The 19,909-nt window shown below is 40.9% G+C and overlaps 1 protein-coding gene across 1 annotated transcript in view; it reads left to right on the top strand.

Moving 5' to 3' along the window:
- The window catches only part of myo7ba (myosin VIIBa), a 29,596-nt gene that overhangs the window by 1,586 nt on the left and 8,101 nt on the right, over positions 1 to 19,909 (top strand). The window contains exons 4-36 of the mRNA XM_075484841.1: positions 83 to 267; positions 3,147 to 3,268; positions 3,351 to 3,493; positions 3,586 to 3,699; positions 3,797 to 3,950; positions 4,038 to 4,114; positions 4,200 to 4,319; positions 7,720 to 7,859; positions 7,947 to 8,157; positions 8,245 to 8,380; positions 8,463 to 8,638; positions 8,750 to 8,890; positions 8,996 to 9,154; positions 9,251 to 9,343; positions 9,431 to 9,525; positions 9,613 to 9,697; positions 9,787 to 10,005; positions 11,624 to 11,833; positions 11,918 to 12,130; positions 12,226 to 12,390; positions 12,492 to 12,791; positions 12,872 to 13,032; positions 13,107 to 13,233; positions 13,315 to 13,434; positions 15,421 to 15,594; positions 15,851 to 16,078; positions 16,166 to 16,333; positions 16,428 to 16,545; positions 17,605 to 17,731; positions 17,830 to 17,996; positions 18,108 to 18,289; positions 18,377 to 18,498; positions 18,612 to 18,766. Coding sequence (XP_075340956.1) covers positions 83 to 267; positions 3,147 to 3,268; positions 3,351 to 3,493; positions 3,586 to 3,699; positions 3,797 to 3,950; positions 4,038 to 4,114; positions 4,200 to 4,319; positions 7,720 to 7,859; positions 7,947 to 8,157; positions 8,245 to 8,380; positions 8,463 to 8,638; positions 8,750 to 8,890; positions 8,996 to 9,154; positions 9,251 to 9,343; positions 9,431 to 9,525; positions 9,613 to 9,697; positions 9,787 to 10,005; positions 11,624 to 11,833; positions 11,918 to 12,130; positions 12,226 to 12,390; positions 12,492 to 12,791; positions 12,872 to 13,032; positions 13,107 to 13,233; positions 13,315 to 13,434; positions 15,421 to 15,594; positions 15,851 to 16,078; positions 16,166 to 16,333; positions 16,428 to 16,545; positions 17,605 to 17,731; positions 17,830 to 17,996; positions 18,108 to 18,289; positions 18,377 to 18,498; positions 18,612 to 18,766 — 5,107 coding nt within the window. The remainder of the gene's footprint in view (positions 1 to 82; positions 268 to 3,146; positions 3,269 to 3,350; positions 3,494 to 3,585; positions 3,700 to 3,796; positions 3,951 to 4,037; positions 4,115 to 4,199; positions 4,320 to 7,719; positions 7,860 to 7,946; positions 8,158 to 8,244; positions 8,381 to 8,462; positions 8,639 to 8,749; positions 8,891 to 8,995; positions 9,155 to 9,250; positions 9,344 to 9,430; positions 9,526 to 9,612; positions 9,698 to 9,786; positions 10,006 to 11,623; positions 11,834 to 11,917; positions 12,131 to 12,225; positions 12,391 to 12,491; positions 12,792 to 12,871; positions 13,033 to 13,106; positions 13,234 to 13,314; positions 13,435 to 15,420; positions 15,595 to 15,850; positions 16,079 to 16,165; positions 16,334 to 16,427; positions 16,546 to 17,604; positions 17,732 to 17,829; positions 17,997 to 18,107; positions 18,290 to 18,376; positions 18,499 to 18,611; positions 18,767 to 19,909) is intronic.

The raw sequence follows: 19,909 nt of genomic DNA, 5'->3' as shown, positions 1-19,909 counted from the left end.
AACTTGTTTATGCTCATGAACACACAAACAGGCTCATCAAGTGTGCTGCTGTGTGATGAATAACATTTCACTCTGTTTAAAGACATACACAGGCTCCATTCTGGTCGCAGTGAACCCCTACCAGCTGCTGCCCATCTACACCACCGAGCAAGTGCACATGTACACAGATCGCCGGCTGGGTGAATTGCCGCCTCATGTCTTCGCCATCGCGGATGCCTGCTTTTTCAACATGCGGCGCAACAGAAAGAACCAGTGCTGTGTCATCAGGTGTGCCTTTTGACTAACAACGGAAGACTGAGGCTCATTCTGAATGCTTTTATTACACTTTGTCGAATGATCTATTACTTAATTCAAACTTATATCTGTACAAAGGAAAGCTTAAGTCCTTTAGTGGAATGTCCTGGTTATAAGTGACAAGTGTGACAATAGGATGACCTGGTGAAAAACATTGCCACCAAAAGTCAAAGACATGGTCTGACATTTCTTATGTTTAACATATTTGGAGAGTCTAATAATAAGGTTATAACCTTCACTGTAGATAATAAAAATACAGCCTTTTGGTTACATTTAGTTTAGTTTAGGAACTAGAAACAGGAAAGAAGGCATCCCAGCTCTACCCAAAAGTTAAAAAACAATTTTTAACATGTCAGTTAGTCAGCAAAATAGGTGCATCAGGTTTCCGTTGGATAAAGCCAGCAGTGTTTCCCACAGATGTGAAGGCAATGTGTGGTGGTGGGCCGGGGGGGGGGGTAAAAAATAAAAATTCTTCAAAATAATTCCTTCGTTAATAATTGGTCACACAGAACTTTATTGTATTAACCCATAAGAACCCAGACCCATTTCTACTTAAATGAAAATTAAGGGGGTTATAACACAGACTAAACAGACCACATAGAACCCATTTCAGAATTTTTTTCCAGAATACCACCCCCCACTGTCAGAGATCTGTAATGTGACATTATGTCACATTGGGAGTTAAGAACCTGGATAATTTCTCCATCAAGGAAAATTATGGGGGACGTAAGGATGTGTGACACCTGTGTCACGGTGGGTGACACAGGTGCGGCTTATCTGCAGATTTTCACATCTTCATTGTAAACAAATGAATAACATAGCTAATTACACTGGTCGGACTGTTCAGCTGTTTCAGACTGATACCTCCGGTTCAGGCTGGTCTTCATCCTCAACACGCACGTCTCTTTTTCAATCGCGGAAAATATTTTTCAATACTCATCTGGATTGAAGCAGCAAACATTCAGTGTAAGAGTTTAAAAAAACTACTTTATTTGATTCACAGCTGCTAGTGTTTTGACCTCGACAACCCAACTACATTATTATTATTTTTTTTTTTACGATAAACTTGCGACTAGTTAACTTTATAAAGAAGGCGTAATTGCGTGTTTGCTATGGGTCGGGACGGGACAATATCGTATTCAAAATATAAAATATTTTTATAGGACTTTTTAATGTGTGATTTTATAAAGGTGCACGTGATACCAACCTTTCGTGAATTTCGCCAGCAGTCTTCTTTCGGTTGAGCCAGAGCTATAGAGCTAATCTAGATTAGCTAATATAGAGCTAATATGAAGCTAGGAAGCTTCCAGGGAAGCACGGAGGGGAGGGGCTGTGTGTGTGTGTGTAGGCTATGCGAGAGAGACGCGAGGGACAGAGAGAGACGGAGGGAGAGAAGGGAAAGGAAATGCAGCTTAACGAATACGAGTATTTTTTTAAATAGCGTTAAAAAAAATAATAATAACGAAACGCAATATGTGGCGGCCGGTGTTGAATCTGTGGCGCACCGCCACGAATTAGTCTATGTGTGGGAAACACTGGCCAGACTATCTTTTTCTTTGTATCGACACTACAAACATGAGGGTGATGTCATGTCAGAGTATTTCTCAACATCAGCCCCTTTGTTTTGGAACTGAAACAGAAAAGTATAAATATATAAATGCAAGAAGAAGAATATTATGTTGTTTGAATCAAGATTAAAACAAACCAAGCTCAAATAATCAAGTAGCAGGGTTTAGTTTGCTTTTCTGTCATAGCAATGTGTCATATGGGCAAATAATCTACACTAAACTAAATCACCATAGTCAGTTGTTATCTCTTTTTTTTTTGTAAATTTACCAAAAAGGTATCACATGATAATATAAAAATATACAAAATGTGACACCTTAAGACAGGCTGTGGAAGCCAAGTTACTATAACAAACAATGTCAGTAAACATAAGGGTATCAAGGAAAGAAAGATTTCAGTTGATGGTGTCTTGTGTGAGTCTGCAACTAGGTATATATTAAAAAAAAACAACATTTAGAATAATACTACCATAATTAATGCTAATAATTAGAAACAATAAATAGAAATACTAGTAATAAGTGTACTAGCACCGGTAGTATTGGTCATATTAATACTAATGATAGCATTAATCATAATAATGATCATAATTATGACGACAATACTACTACTACTGCTACTACTACTACTAATAATAATAATAACAACAATAATAATCACAGGCTCTTGTGATTCACTCAAAAAAAACATTAAAGAAATACTTTTCAGTTTAAACATTAACAATTTTATTCTTCTGGCTGTGTGAACATTTGAAATTATCGATTACCCTCTAAACCAATGTCAAGATACTTGGAGACAAAGATAGATGGGCATTCATCTTTGAAAAATGATTTTTTTTTTCTTGGTTTCAAACCAGTTTTCTTAAAGAATAAAAAGCATGTTGTGGCAACATCGACTGTCATGGGCCAACACCAGGGCATGAGTCAGATGCAGATAAAAGGACACACTCAGACTACAAGTCCAAAAGGCAGGGTTGATCATAGCAGTGATCATACATGATCAGTGGGTCAAACTCCAACAAGGAACTGCCAAAGAGGGCAAAATACAAAAAAAACAAAAGACCAAAAGAGAGGCATGGAACTGAATACTTACTGGCAATGTGTAAAAGAACTGAAACCCATGGGGTGGGTATATATACTGAGTCAGTACACAGGTGCGTAAAGCAGGAACAGAAGTGAATTCTTAAAAAAAGCTTTCATTGAAAAGTGTCTAAGTGAACCATGGCAGTGCCACAAAAGACATGAATAAATAAATCTCTTGGACACTTGCTTAAAGTTTGTTTCCATCAGCGGAGAGTCTGGAGCAGGAAAAACTGAGAGCACCAAGCTGATGCTGCAGTTTCTGGCTGCGGTGAGCGGCCAGCACTCCTGGATCGAGCAGCAGATTCTTGAAGCAAACCCCATCTTGGAAGGTAAAAATGTACCAGCCACACGAAGCTTTCCTTATCAGATCTATCCCCATTTTCCTGAAATGGGTTTCACTTTCTCTCCCAGCCTTTGGTAACGCCAAAACCATTCGCAATGATAACTCCAGTCGATTTGGAAAGTACATTGACATCAACTTCACGAAGGGCGGGGCCATTGAAGGGGCCCGTGTTGAGCAGTACCTGCTGGAGAAGTCCAGAGTTTGTCGTCAGGTGGGGAAATTAGTCAGCTAACTGTTTCCAGTTATCGGAATGAGGTACAAGTCAGATATCCATGTAGTAAAAATACTTACTCCCATAAACAGGCGCCTGAGGAGAGAAACTACCACATCTTTTATTATATGTTGATGGGCATGACACCAGAGCAGAAAGAGATTCTTTCCCTTGGGACGGCTGCTGAGTACAAGTATCTGACCATGGTACTGATATATTTCAATACATCTGTCTTTGTTTTTTGAGTGTGAATCACAGATGAAAGATTACAGGTTCGTATTTACCTTTTAACCATGTTACCAGGGTAACTGCACCAGCTGTGAAGGACGTGATGATGTGAAGGAGTACGCTCACTTTCGCTCAGCTCTGAAGATCCTCATGTTCACAGAGACGGACTCCTGGGAAATCTCGAAACTTCTCGCTGCCATGCTTCACCTGGGCAATGTGGACTTTGAAAGTAAGGACAGTTATCTTGGAACATTCTTAAATGCTACATCTATTGCGTCTTTTTAACAACCGGCTGTTATTTTCCGCTTTATTTCAGGCATCATAGTAAATAACCTGGAAGGCTGCGAAATCCTCAAATCATCTCATTTCAACATGGCCAGCCAGCTTTTGGAGGCAGGTGTGGTTGTTCTCTGCAAGTAGAAACAATGTGCTGAGATGACCACGTCTGATTGCGTTCTTCCTTTTTTTTTTATCTCAGGCGGATCCCAAGGGGCTGGGGAAAAGTCTGAGTCAGCGCTCTGTCACCACCACCAGAGAGACTGTAACCAAACATCTGACCTCTGCTCAAGCCGTGGATGGCAGGGATGCCTTTGTGAAAGTAAGGTCTCACTTGGCGCGCACACTATACAAAAAACAGAGCTGCTGTCCATTTTAACAGATTTAAAACAGAAGTGCCTCAACATAATGTCCAGTGAGGCTGCAGTGCTCTGTATATATCAGAAACCTAAACAGTGAAATTAAATTGTTTATCTGCAACATTATTTAAAATCAGCATATGTATGTAGTTCATGAAGTAACTTTGTAAGACATTATTAAGTTAATTTGCTGATAGGACACATATTCTGCACGGCGTGCTGCTTTGCTAGTTATATGAGAAAGATTGATTTTTACCAGGCTTAGTAATGGGTAAGTACAAACTCAGATGAACAACAAACTGAGATATTACACTGTGTCATTATTTATTTAACAAACGCTAAGCCAAAATGCAGAAGCAGAAGTGTTTGAAAAACTAACTACACCCTATGATTCAACAGCTTGCAGAACCACCTTTTGCAACAATAACTTGAAGTAACTGTTTGCTGTATGAGGTTATCACATTGTTGTGGAGGAATTTCCACCTACTCTTTATAATGTTGCTGCAGTTCATTGTGTGGGCATTAATTTATTATTTTGACACCTTTATTCTTTTCTTTTTTGATCATTCCGTTTTAGATCTGTGGCTAAGTTTAGAATCATTGTCCTGTTATGTGACCTCATTTCAGCCAAGCTTTAGCTGTCAGACAGATGACCTCACACCGAACACACCAGTGTCTTCGGTGCAATCTGTTGGTTTCCTCAGCTAGGAAATTATTTTTGAATTGGCTCTATATGAATGAATTGGATTATTTTATGAATAATTATGATTACAATGAATTGAATTCCAATTGGCTTGAATTGGACTTTATTATCTAAGTGCCTTGAGATGACATTTGTTGTATTTGGCGCTATATAAATAATAATGAATTGAATTGAATTGAATTGAATTGAATTGAATTTGACTCTCGAGTACTTTAGTACCGTATATAATGGAGTTCATGGTCAACTCAATAACTGTAAGTTGTCCAGGTCCCGAGGATGAAAAAAAAAAACCAGCCCAAATCATTAGCCCTCCACCACCGTGCTTGATAGTTGTTATGAGATGTCTGTGCTGATATGCTGTGTTTGGTTTTCTGCAAACATGCTGCTGTGCATTATGACCAAACATCTCCACTTTGGTCTAATCTGTCCAAAGAATATTGTTCAAGAAGTCTTGTGGTTTGTTCAGAAGAAACATTGCAAACCTAAATGCTTCCATGTTCTTTTTAAAGAGAAAAGGCTTTCTCCCGCAACCCTTCCAAACAGTCCATACCTGTTCAGTCTTTTTCTAATTGTTCTGTCATGAACTTTAACGTTTAACATGCTAACTGAGGCCTGTAGAGTCTGAGATGCAGCTCTTGGGTTTTTTCATAGTTTCATATGGCTTTGAGGTGAACTTGCTGGGATGTCCACTCTTGGAGGGATTGGCAGCTGTTATTAATGTTTTGAACTTTTCTCACTGTAGGATGATGGACTCTAAGTTGTTTGGAAATGGCCTCATAACCCCTTACCAGATTGATGGGCAGTGACAATTTCCTTTCTAAAATCATGGCTGATGTCTTTCATCCTTGGCATTGTGTTAACACACACCTGAATGCTCCAAACTATCAAATTGCCTAAAAGGTCTTCTTTTATAGAGGCGATGATGATGATGATCAACTCATCAAGGGCATTTGATTAGCGGCACCTAGCTACTTACCCTCTAAATTCCTATGAAGGCAGTTAGGGTGGACTTGGTTTTTCACAAAAAAACTCTGCATTTACTTGAACATGATCTTTAAATGTTAGTTGGTCATCAATCATGACATTCCAAGTTTCTAGCTACCTTTGATGGAGCAAGAGATAGGGATTCAGTTTGGATGCAGATGCTGTGGTGTATGGTTGGTTTGGCTGGGAAGACAAGCAGTTCAGTTTTAGAGAGGTTTAGTTGGAGTTGATGGGCTTTCATCCATTTCGATATGTCAGAGAGACAATCTGAGATTTGTGCTGAGACCGCGCGTGGTCGTCAGGTGGGAATGACAGATGGAGCTGGGTATCGTCAGCATAACATTGGTATGAGAAGCCATGTGATCGGATGATCTGGCCCAGTGAGGTGGTGTATATGGCAAAGAGAAGAGGTCCCAGTACTGAACCTTTGGGGACCACTGTGGCGAGGTGGTGCGCTGCAGAAGTGTGACCAAGCCAGGATACTTTGAATGATTGACCAGTGAGGTATGATTCAAACCAGGAGTGTGCTTTCCCTGTGATGCCCATGCTTGAGAGGGACAAAAGGATGCCGTGGTTGACAGTGTCAAATGCAGCTAATAAGTCGAGCAGGATAAGAACTGAGGACTTAGCTGTCACTCTGGCTTCTTTTAAGGCTTCTGTCACAGCCAACAGAGCCGTTTCAGTGGAGTGTCCACTTTTAAACCCAGATTGGATTGGATCAATTCAATTCAATTCAATTCAATTCAATTCATTTTTATTTATATAGCGCCAAATACAACAAATGTCATCTCAAGGCACTTAGATAATAAAGTCCAATTCAAGCCAATTGGAATTCAATTCATTGTAATCATAATTATTCATAAAATAATCCAATTCGTTCATATAGAGCCAATTCAAAAACAATTTCCTAGCTAAGGAAACCAACAGATTGCACTGAAAACTTTTTCTTTTTCGGTCCAATCTCCCGTCCTGAGCGTGCCTGAGGCGACTTTAAAGAGAAACGACTCCCTTTTAACAGGAAGAAACCTCTGGCAGAACCAGACTCAGGAAGGGTGGCCATCCGCCTCGACCAGCTGGGGTTTGAGAAGACAGAAGGGGGGGGGCACTGTAACACCATTCAAAGGATATCTGTTGGAACAGGGAAACACGAGTTAATGACCACAATAATGTCACATATGCATAAAGAGAGTAAAGTGAGGAAAGGTGTGACAGATGAGGAGGTTGTTTTGTGAGAGGTAATCAGTGACCTGCTAAAAGATCGCCCTTTCAATGGTTTTAGACAGAAACGGGAGGAGAGAGACCGGCCGATAGTTTTCCACATGAGTTGGAGGGAGGGAAAGTTTCTTGAGCAGCGGTATAACCGGAGCTTCTTTGAATGTGGTAGGACATGTGCCCGAGAGGTGTGGAAGAATGTGTGGTTGGTCGAAAGTGCAGCCACATGTCATGTGTTGTTATTCTTATGAAGTTTTATTTACTAAATTGTCATACCTGGTAGAGAACAGACGATTTCATATCATGTCCTGATAAGTAAAACCTTAAAGATGAGAGTATACATTCATTTTTCACGACTGTATGTTTCTGTCACGAATACTGTATTTTCAAAAGCAATACGGCATCTTGAGAAATATGTTAAGGTGAGAAGAATGACATTACTGTTTTCTGTATGATTTGTCCAGGCTATCTATGGAAGACTTTTCATCTGGGTGGTGGGAAAAATTAACGCTGCCGTTTACAAGTCGCCTGAGGAGGAGAAAGAGCCCCGACAGTCGATAGGCCTTCTTGACATCTTTGGCTTTGAGAACTTCACCAAAAACAGGTTGACGTTTTCAACACTTCTCATTACTTTGGAACTTTTTTGCTGCTGTTTTTAGGCTAAAATCCATCTGTCCTTCACCTTCTACAGCTTTGAGCAGCTGTGCATCAACTATGCCAACGAGCAGCTGCAGCAGTTTTTCGTCAAACACGTTTTCAAGCTGGAGCAGGACGAGTACACCCGTGAGAATATTGTTTGGACGCACATTGATTACCAAGATAACCAGTGCACCCTGGATGTTTTGGCAAGCAAACCTCTGAATATGCTGGCACTTATTGATGAGGAAAGCAGCTTCCCCCAGGTCTCTGTCCTCTTTATACCTGGCTTTAAGCTTTTCGTTATGACAAAGGAAAGCAGGTTTTAAATACGTAGTTCTATTTATTTTCAGGGAACAGACGCCACCATGCTCCAGAAGATGAATCAGGTTCATGCCAAAGGAAACATCTACATCCCCCCAAAGAACAGCCATGAGACGCAATTTGGAATCCGGCATTTTGCTGGAGTGGTCAACTATGACTCAAAAGGTACGGATAAGAATTTGAAAAACAACAAATCATTTTTTTGGACATTGTTTGCAGTTCTCTTATTGTTTCTGCTTTGTTTTAGGTTTCCTTGAAAAAAATCGAGACGCCCTCAGCTTGGACCTGATTCAGCTGGTGGAGACCTCCAGCAACAAACTCCTCAGACAGATCTTTCACAACGACCTGACCCCCAGCTCCACTATCATCAGGAACAGTGTCAACCCTAAGATGATCATCACCACGCCAAAGAACTCCCTCCGGGTAAGTGACGATTCAAAAGACCTGGAGTTTCAGCTATAATTATGTTGTAAATGCACATATTCTTGGAGTATAGAATAAAATACAAATATGACCTCCGTTTTTGTCTGACAGCAAGCAGCTGACAGCAAGAAGCGTGTGCCAACCCTGACAGGCCAGTTCCGTCAGTCCCTGGATTCCCTGATGAAAACTCTGACATCATGTCAGCCTTATTTCATTCGCTGCATCAAACCCAATGACTTCAAGAAGCCCATGGTGAGGAGAGAAGCTCCGCTCACTCAGCCAGAATAAAAACACATCTGCACCCAAACACAAAACAGTTTGCTGGTAGTAATCATGTTTCGCACCTCTTTTTGTCAGCTGTTTGACAGGGAGCTGTGTATGCGCCAGCTCCGTTACTCTGGCATGATGGAGACCATCAAGATCCGGAAAGCCGGGTATCCCGTACGCTACACTTTCAGCGAGTTCCTCGAACGCTATCGCGTCCTCCTGAAGACTTCCGTCTGTGATCCCAAAGCAGTGAGTTGGATAAAATAGTAATTTTCAGCTTTTCTAAGCCTTCTAAACTCTGAGCTCATATGATGAGTACTTTCTTTTTTTCTTTTTTTTTAACAGGAAAGCAAACAGAAATGCTGTGAGAGCATTTGTGAAAGTGTGCTTACAGGAAAAGGGGACTGGAAAACTGGCAAAACAAAGATATTCCTCAAGGTGCTGCCTTTCATTCTTATGTAGAGTGGGTGAGGGATGTGTGAAAGGCTAAATAAGAAAATGATAATTGCTGCTGTCTTCTCACAGGACTTCCATGACACAATGCTCGAACTGGAGCGAATGAAGGAGCTAAACACAAAAGCCCTTTTGATCCAGAAAGTCCTTCGGGGCTACAAATACAGGTATGAAACAAAATGCAGCCGACATTTAGCTTTTGTGTTTTCATGTGAGTTGCTGCTTTATCTCTGTATGATTCGTGCCTTCTAAAGGAGAGAATTCCTGAGAAAAAAGGCAGCCGTGCTCGTCATTCAGAAATGCTGGAGAGGATACAAAGGCAGAAAGCTGTACAAAGTGGTGAGCCACTTTTTCAACACATCAGTATTTACTCTTATGGCAATGTAGGCCTGGCTTGCATTAAACCTTCAGTCATGTTCTCCTTTCAGGTACAGCTTGGCTTTGCAAGGCTGCAGGCACAGGCTCGCTCTCGTATACTCCAACTCCAGTATAAGAGGAAGCGGGAGGCCGCTCTCGTGCTGCAGACCCAAATCCGAGGATACCTGGCCAGGAAGGAATGGAAGCGCAAGAGGGACGCGGTGATCCTGCTGCAGGCACAAACCAGAGGCATGCTGGCAAGAAAAGCTCTCAAAAAGAAGAGGAGAGATGTAAGTTCAGCCTGAAGAACATGAAGGAAGCTTTGCTATTTTCCAATTGCCTGATTTTTTTTTTTTTTTAGCTAATTTAGCTTCTTCACCTGTTTACGAATCAACTGTTTAACTTCCAACAAGTTACTTTTAAATCATCTTATTTTTTTAATTGCTCTTCGCCAACTATTACTAAAATATAAAACAAATATAAAACAAACATATAAATATAAAACAGTAAAATATAACTATTTTACTGTTTTATCAGAGTTCATTAACATAGCTGTTTGACTCATTGATCACTTAATTTCAGCTTAGTATTTGAACTGTTTACCCTATTATAACTGCTTAACCATTACGTTTAGCCTCTTATTTCATGTATTTGTGTATCAATTTTACACTATCATCTCAGTTGTCAGTCATTACTTTATGCTAAATGGTTTAAATTTTCTTTTGTCTAACTATTTAAGTTGTTTACCCATTACTTTAAAGGACAGATGTCTATTCTTGGTTGCTAATTAGTTTTCATGCACATTCAGTGAAAACATGTACCTTTCAGGAGCTTACACACTGCGTTAGCCTCATCTATTGCAGTCAGCCAGTTGAATGGTACGTTCCATTTGAACATTTGAAATAACAATTTCCACGCTGCCAGTACGAAAACTCAGCTGTCTTAAAAAGTTTGAGGATCCTCACTAACCCTGACCTCAAAATCCAACATGGCCACCCCTGCATAAAAAAAGGTAGCTGTATAGCTGTATGAAAAAAGTGGTGATACAGTATTTGTATGTTCAAAAATGCTGTTTAATGGGTTGTTATCAATTTTCATTGCTAATAGTGGCTGGTCAGTGAGCACAACAACGAGCAAAGTCCACTGGTTTTCTAACTTCCAACTGGAACGGGGCCAGCATGGGTGTGACATCGTTCCCAGGTTAAAGTTCCAAATTCCAAAGCAAATGGAACGCAGCAATCGCTTGTGGTTCATGGATAAAGATACTTAGATCAGTTTTACACCACGTTATTTTTTTGAAGGGATGTCTTTTTTTCCCTGTAAGAACAGATATGTGGACCTAAGACTGTACATAACCAGCTGACATCGACTCCATGACCTCTATTTATTTGTGAACTGCTGCTTTGAAGCCTCGAGTTTGGCATTTAGCCATCCTTACAGTCGAATAGTAAAAGAAATTACATCTAATTGTCTTTTCCTTGATCTTGTTGGAAAACATGAGGTTAAGGAAAGATGGTCGGAAAAATTTGTAAGGACTGAGGTAAAAGAAGCCGGCCACACTTACACTAAGCAGTGATGTGGGCTACGGAAGCTAAGTCATGTACATTATATCAGTATAAAACATGTTTTGATAAGTGACTACATAAAATAAAATAATTTCTTTCTTTGATAATCAGGTATTTTTCAAATAAATTCCTTGCAACAGAAGCAGGCACTGCAGTGGTAGTCCACTGTTTGTAACCCCTGCCAGGATGCTTGTGAGCCGGACGTAGAACCCTAAACTGCTCTGATGCCAGTTATAAATGTTATAAAAATATACATTTTGTATTATTTTAGTCATTCATTGCATGGTTAATACTGATGATTCTTCTTATTAATTCTTCTTCTTGGTGTGTTGTGTTCTTTCAGATATACCTCTCTGCTAAAGAGAGAGAGGAAGAGCGGCAAGCCCTTTTGGAGAAACAGAAACACCTGGAAGAAGTGTTGAGGAAAAAGAGAGAGATGGAGGACAAAGCACAGTTTGAATCCAGAAGTGACGTGGAGATGGTGGACGACGTTTTTGGCTTCCTTCCCACTATTATTGGAGGGCAGGAAGGGCAGGCACCAGTGGGATTTGAGGTTTGGTAATAGTTTGGCATGTTTTGTAGGATTATTGGATAAAAGTGTGTTAGTATAATTAAAACCATCTGTATATGTTTGTAGAATATTGAGGGTAAACGGACCATTATTGAGGAGATAGACATTGATGACTATCCCATGGTGGAAGATCTTCCTGAAGAAGACTACGACGACCTGGATGAGTACACCTTCTCCAAATTTGCCTCAATGTACTTCCAAGGTGCAGCCACCCCCTCCCACACCCGTGAGAGGCTCCGACAGCCACTGCTCTTCTGTGAAGATGAGGGAGATGCTCTGGTGCTTCTCTTAGATCACCGTAGATTCTACAGTTATTCCAACAGTTTTTTTCTCCCCTTTTCATCACTGGGACTTTTCTGTTGTGTTTTCAACAGGCTTCGCTAACAGTGTGGTGGATCATTCTGAGATTCATGGGAGATCTCCCTGAGCCAAAGAAACAAACGAGAGTTCCAGGAAACCGCGGACAGGAACGATTTCTGGCACAGGACTTGATATCCAGAAAAGACAGACGTCTAAGCAACATGGTGGGCCTTGATCAGGTATGTATCCTCACAGGATGGTGACAAATTTAGAATTTTAACTCGTTTTTTAAAAATTAATATAAATCCATCCTGCATCTTTAAATGTCTTCTTGTTTAAGAGGATGCTAAGGAATAAAAAAGAACCCCAGCCTGCCAACGTGCCCGAGGACTCAACACAAAAGCGAAAGACCTCTGTTTTCACAGACCTTTTAACAAAGAACAGAAAGGCTTCTGCCATGCCCAGCGAGACAGCTCAGAACCCGAGGGTGTACACTGTACCAGAAGCTAACCCTCGAGCAAGGAAGGGATCAACGTTCACTGACATGATGTCAAGGAACAAAAAAGCACCCACTGTTCAAGAAAATGGACCGCCAAAATCCACTTCAAGCCTCAGGAAGCCCTCCATCATCATGGAGGAGGTGAGGTGGAATTCTTAACAATATTTCAACTTGATGTTGCTGTCCACACACTGATGGGCATTTCATATTTTTTCTTACAGTCAGATGATCTAACTGAAGTGTCCAAGCCCACCACTCTGCAGACTTTGAGGGAGGACAGTGATGTCATGATTGAAGAAGGGCCCACCTTGGACAGGCCCCTGACATCCCTTGAAAAACTCCACATCATTGTGTCATATGGCATTATCAGACGTGACCTCAGGTTGATAATGTTTCATTTTGAAATAATGTATTTCTGCTGTAAGTTTCCTGGCTAATACAGCGTTATCTACACAGGGATGAGATTTACTGTCAAATCTGCAAGCAGCTTCAGGATAACAACAATCACAACAGCTGCCTCCGCGGTTGGATCCTGCTGTCACTGTGTTTGGGCATTTTCTCTCCCAGTGAGCGCTTTATAAGGGTAAGTCAAATGTCAACCTCAGTGTCATAAACTGTGTGCTGTGAGGTTTCATTGATCCCCTATTATTTTTCATCTTTGCAGTACCTCCAAAGTTTCATCCGTTCGGCTCCGGGAGGCTACGCATCATACTGTGGTGAAAGGCTACGGCGCACCGTCATAAACGGAGAAAGGGGGGAGCCTCCCGCCTGGCTGGAGCTACAAGTATGACAGTGACATGAAATTATCTGCAGTCGATTCAGAATTCATCTTCAGTCATGTGAAAAATAAAGTAGACCTTTTAATTTTAAGGTTTTCCGTATCAGGACATTATGAAAGATAACCTGGTTACCAAAATTAAGTGAATCAGATGAACTACAGTACATGACATATTACACTGTGTAGCAATTATTTATATATAAAGGAAACCACAAGATTTCTGGAACAATGTCCTTTGGACAGAAGACACCAAAGTAAAAAAGTTTGGTTATATAAACAGCAGCACGTTTGGATAAAACCAAACACAGCTTGACCAATCACAGATGATTTGAGCTTGTTCTGCAGCCACAGGACCTGGAGTCAATGGGCCTCATGCAACAACCGTTCGTACGAACAGATTTGTTCTTAAGTCGTGCGTACGAGTGATTTAAGAGAATTTGCGCATTCACCAATTTTTTCCTATTTTACGTTTTCTTTCAGGTACGAACAGAATTTACGAGTGATCCAGACCTGTCGTAGGAGTTTCGTAAAATAGTCCGCTGTTATTCGAATCAAGTTTGCTTGACTAATGGATTGTATATTAAATTACTTTGAAGCAAACATAAATAAGTATATACAATATACCCCAGAATTATGCTGACATTATTCTGTTGGACTTAAATTATACACTAATTGAAGGTTAATTTGACTGTATATAACAAGGTCAATGGGAAGTATAACCAGCAGCTGACTTGCTACTTTTGGATGCCTCAGGCTCTTGGAAGAGACCGTGTAGATATCCTTGCGGAGACAAACTGCTCTATAGCCCAGTTAAGGCATGCCAGATTATTCTGGCATGCTGCGTTTTGCTCAATATTTCCATGAACGAGGGTCTCCCACTAACTGAACCAGCCCAGGCAGACCAGAAGGTGTGGTGCCAGAAGACCCCCCTCATGCACTGTCCCATCAAAGTGCCATCATGATGAGGCAACAACTGACTGCATGGCTTTAGTTGCAGTCATCGAGCGCATTTTTAAGCCATTTTCAATTCAAACCATTTCTTCTTTATTTCTGTGACATTACGAACTACAGGTGACAAGGAATTAACAGCACTCGTAATTGCTTCCCATTTCTTCGCTTTAACAAATCCCGTAATTCCACTGCTGACACAGCCAAAAATGACAGATTTTCCTTTTTGGACCTGAAAGCAGAACTTCAATCTCAGAACCCGTTTTTGCACCTTGATGCCATTCTCATGACTCAACACTCAACACTCCCTGGCACAGGAGAGAAAGCACAGCCTTATATGGTATTATTTTGGGCGTGGAGTATGCAAATTTACTATCCTGGTGCACATGCACTTAAATACGCACGGGTGGCATTCATCATTTACGCAGGTCGTTTACACACTTTTTCCAAAGTTAAGAGCGTTTGTTGAATCTGACGTGGCGTGTTCATATGAGACCTTTGTACGAAAAAAGTGAGAGAAATTTAGAATAAAAATACAAACTTACAAACAAAAACAAAAAATGTTCTTGCATGAGGCCCAATGATCCCAAACACAGCAGAACATCTACATCAGAATTACTTAAAAAAGGAAAAAAATGATTCAAGCTATGATAATGATCCAGTCAAAGTCCAGACAACCTGGGTGAAGCAACATTGAGCTGAAGCAACATTGTAAAGAAGAATTGACCAAAAGTCCTCCACAACAATTTGAGGGACTGATCAAATTATTGCTGCTTAAGATGGTTGTCCAAGCTATTGAATCATGGGGGATACTTAGTTTTTCACTTGACTATCTGCACTCAATAGCCCCTAAAAAGAATGTTTTGGAAATTTTTTGTTGCTGAACTGATTAGCATTTGGTGATCAAAGCTCAGAGTGACTTTTTGAGCATTATTCAATGAACGATTAACTAATTATTTCACTATTCTGCATTAGAATCTGGATAAGTTAACCTAAACTTTTTTTATTTATTTATTTTTTTCTCATTTCTCTGCATTGTGATAGGCAACCAAGACCAAAAAGCCTATGATGGTGTCTCTGGCACTGATGGATGGTCGCTCCATTAACCTTCCTGTCGACTCTGCATCTACATCCAAAGAGATCTGCCAACTCGTCTCAAACAAAGTCAAACTCAAAGACACCTTTGGCTTTTCTCTCTATGTAGCCATGTATGAAAAGGTACAAAGTGGTAATCATATGATAAATGTGTCTCGCAGTTTCTTTGTAACTCTTTGTGAAACTGTCTCATTCAATTTCTAAAAGAAAAAACTAAATTAGACAAATTGATAGAGAGAACAACATTCCTTTTTCCAAAAGACTCCAAATGTATGCCCCACTTTTAAGCTTGAGATGAGCTTGTGCCTTTGGGCTTGTTAATATATATATTAGGCTAACATAAGAGGCTAACATCTTAAATTGTTGGTCTTTGTTGAAGGTGTGGGCTCTGGGTAGCGGCCGGGAGCATGTGATGGATGCCATCTCCCAGTGTGAGCAGGAAGTGAAGAGGAAGGGAAGCCAGGAGCAGCACGCTCCGTGGCGTCTCTTCCTCCGCAAGGAGGTCTTCACCCCCTGGCATGACTGCAAAGAGGACCAGATCAGCACAGACCTAATCTACAGACAAATCATCCATGGTCTGAAGTTTGGAGAGTACCAGACTCAGAAGGTGGGCTCGTGTTAATTATAAGCAACAAACTACAACATTCTAGCCTCATAGTTGACTGTTGTTTTCCACATGTTCCACGTTTCAAAGGAGGATGACATCGTTCAGCTTGCTGCAAAACATTTGTACGTCCTTCATGGCTCGGACACCAGTCCACAAAATGTGAGAGAAGCTGTGCAGGAATGCATCACCAACACTTTACTGGAAGCAAAGTCAGAAGCCAAATGGGTTCAAATGGTCAGCACTGCTCATGCTCAGGTCAGTCATATATCATGGAAAGCGTCAAGAAAAGCTTGAATAAGGCTTTGAGAAAATCAAATTAACTCTTTGTCTTTTCTGTAAACCACTCAAGGGCCCCTTTCTGAGTTCAAGACAAAAAGTTGACTCAGTGAAGACAGAGTTAGTCAACTATGCCAGAGAAAAATGGCCCATGTTCTTCTCCCGGTTCTTTGAGGTTGCCAAACTGTCAGGTAGGTGTCTGGTTGCAGAATTCTTTTGTTTTTTTGTTGCTTGTCAATTTATATCATAGCCAGATGATTTGGTGTCCTAAAGGACATATGGGAAAATGATTACATAAAACATAAAACAAAACAGTTGCATGTAACAAACCTACATAAGGGGTTTTAATGGACAGCACAAACTGACCAACAGATTTCTGTTTACAGTGAGGTCTGAGACTACACAGCAGGGAATCTGGAATCATTTAATTTAAATCTGAAAATGTTCTCATTTGAGAATAAGAAAATCAATAAACTGTTCGAAATTAGTGTCACTGTACTTTTTGTTAAAGTAGTCACATTTTGTTGAGTTTTGTCATTTCAGTTGAAACAACACTCAGATTGATTTGCTGAGGATCAGAGGCTTGATCAAATAGAACTCGAGGCTCAATCCCAGTTCCTTCACTTGGCCCTGGCTGTTGGCTCTACCCCTCTGTTTTGCAGGGTGCATGTGCCCCTTTTCTTATGCAGATCAAGCTGTAGCTGTCATATTGCTCCTCAACAGGAGTAGGGGGGCATTTGGACAGCTACATGACCGTCACACTTGATCCCTAAATGGAAAAAAGGGCCAAAAGCTGATTTGGGGTAGGGCCGAGAGGAGAAATTGGGACAGGCCCAACAATATGACTGTGTATCACTGTGGTTTTTAGTATAAAACAATAGAGGAGAATTTTGGCATCAGAGTACAAGGTTTTTTTTCAAGGCAAAGGGCTTTCTCTGTGCCAATTATAGCTAGGCTGCGGGTTTGTAAGGGTGCAATGCATGGCAACTGGACTCCACCCTGACCAAGGAGTAACAGTCTTCAGAGACAGTTTACTTGCTCAGTTTTGCATCTTTGTGGTCAACGAATAATAACGCAACAAGATGCTGACACAATTTATCAATCTCTTGGTTTGTTGACTGACTATTGACAGCAGCTGATATGCAACCTTTCTATGCTGAACAGGACTACAGAATGTCTGATTATTCCCATTATGTTTGCCATGTGCCAGAATTTATTGGGCTTGTTTCCTCCATGGCTGTGTTTTTTAGGTCCCTCACTGCCAAAGAACAAGTTCATAGTGGCCGTAAACTGGACTGGAATCACATTCCTGGATGAAAGAGAGAAGAGACTGTTGGAACTCTCCTTTCCAGAAGTCACTGGAGTCAACCTCGTCAGGTAAAGATACTTCTGATGCTTCCACTAGAATTGGAGTGTAAGAAGAAAGTTTTTTTGGAAAATGATTGAACCTTTAAAAGCCATATTGTGTCACTCAGGGATGGTAAAGCATCTGGCCAGACCGTTTGTCTACTGACACTGAAAGGAGACTTCACCCTGAGTGGATCGACAGCTGAGGACTTGAGCGAGCTGGTTACAATGTTCCTCAGTGGACTGTCAGAGCGTTCTCAGTATGCTGTGGCACTGAGGGATGTCAGCAGTCAAGGTCGGACCCCTCAATTCACATGCTGAGTTATCCATTTGAAATTAATTCCATATTCCAAACTAACTTATTATTATTTATGACTTTATTTATACGTCTTGTGCTCCTCTCCAGATGACCCGACACTCCTCAGCTTCAAGAAAGGAGATCTCATTATACTTATCAAAGACAATGAGTTCTCTCAGCAGCGTGGATGGTTAAAGGGTCAAAATGACAGCAGCAGAAAAATAGGAGCAGTCCCCACTGAGGCCATCTTAATACTGCCAACACTCAGCAAACCCACCAATGAGGTCATGGTACGGAGTTGTTGATCACACATCTTTCTCAGATGAGTTATTGTCTCCTAGTTCTGTTAAGAATGAAACATTTTTTCTTCTTTTCAGAGCCTCCTCAAACTGTCGCCAAACCAGAGGAAGAACTTCATACAGGCAAACCAGAAAGAAACAGGTACAATGGAGAGGCTGGCTCCTGCCACGCTCAAAGAGTTCTCTCTCGAGTATTTCAGGTGAGACATCGGTTCCATTTGACTACAACCTGCATGCTTTTTATTACCAGCTGGTCAGCAGGGAGTGGTCTGTGGAGGATTTCTGACAGCAGCAATATTCCTTGATCCTACAGGCAGCCGACTAAGGATGTGAACCAGCAGGTGATGTCTCGGAATGCTGCTCCTGAGAGGCTGTGGGCCCACACTAGAGAGCCAATCAGACAGCCTCTCCTCAAGAAGCTGGTGGGCAATCCAGAGCTCAGCCACAAAGCCTGTCAGGCCTTCACTGATATCCTATGCACACTTGAAATAGAAATTTTATGTTTATGTGTGTTTTTTTGACAGCACATCTTTGGGTTTCTTCTGGTGACCTGCTGCAATACTCTCTGTACCTTTTGTTTGTGTGTGTTTGTGGAGGGGAATGTGTCATCATGACCCAATATGTTCCTTGAGCCTCCTGCTGGAAAAAGTACAGTACTCACAAACATTCAAGATATTGTCATGAAACTGAACGGGATGTAGTCGAGATCACAAAGATGGTGGTGTTAGAAAATAGGTGTGGTTTGATATAGGTAGGTTTACAGTGAAGTATGCTGAGTGAAGTGTTCCAGATGTAGGGGAGCTACGAAGCCATTCCCCCTTTCATCTTTTTGATCCTGTACCACACTTTTTTTTCGCTATTGTAATGTATTTGTAAGTCCACATATAAGTTATCAGTTCCAGTTGTAAAAGCAGTTTTTTTGGGTTGTGGCTGGTGTGATCCCAAAGTAAGATGGTCTTTATCTAACAGAAATATTTGAGAAAAAAAACATGGAGTGAGCCACTCGACTCCATTCCACCTCTCTATTCTGTGGGGTGATGCAGATATGTCCTACCATGCAAACATAAATTTGGATGCAAATTACACTCAATAACTCTCGAAGCACTTGATGACTAAGAGAACATACAAAACCTACCCTGAGAGCTCCCACTACCACACACCAAACTGATAGAAAAATACTTGGCAGGGAGTTTTATTCTCAAATACTCATATTTCCTTTGTCTGCAGTTAAGCCATGGACAGTTGGTACTCCCTATTTTAGGCACAATGTCATCATGAGTAATGCGTTGAACTGCCCCTAGTTGGTGAAGCATCATATTGCAAATAGTTACGATATCGTCAAGTGACATCCTAATTCCTCCCAATGGATACAAGCTCAATTCCTCCGTTTTGTTTTTAGAAGCTTACATTAAGAAATAATGCTGATATGAACCACATTTCACCGGTGTTTACAGTTATTTTTGGTAAACACAGGATCTGTTGTTGCACTTTTATGTGCCTATTGATATTGTATTTGATAACTAATGGGAAATCTAAATTCCAACACCTGACTTGAAAAATCCAAATAAAATGGCAACAGGAAGTCCGATTTCTCATCGGCTTTACAAGCCC

The sequence above is a fragment of the Odontesthes bonariensis genome, chromosome 15 (genome assembly GCF_027942865.1).
Source record: "Odontesthes bonariensis isolate fOdoBon6 chromosome 15, fOdoBon6.hap1, whole genome shotgun sequence".
NCBI classification, from domain to species: domain Eukaryota; kingdom Metazoa; phylum Chordata; class Actinopteri; order Atheriniformes; family Atherinopsidae; genus Odontesthes; species Odontesthes bonariensis.
Note: the sequence above shows the minus strand (reverse complement) of the source record. Positions and strands in the feature narration are given on the sequence as shown.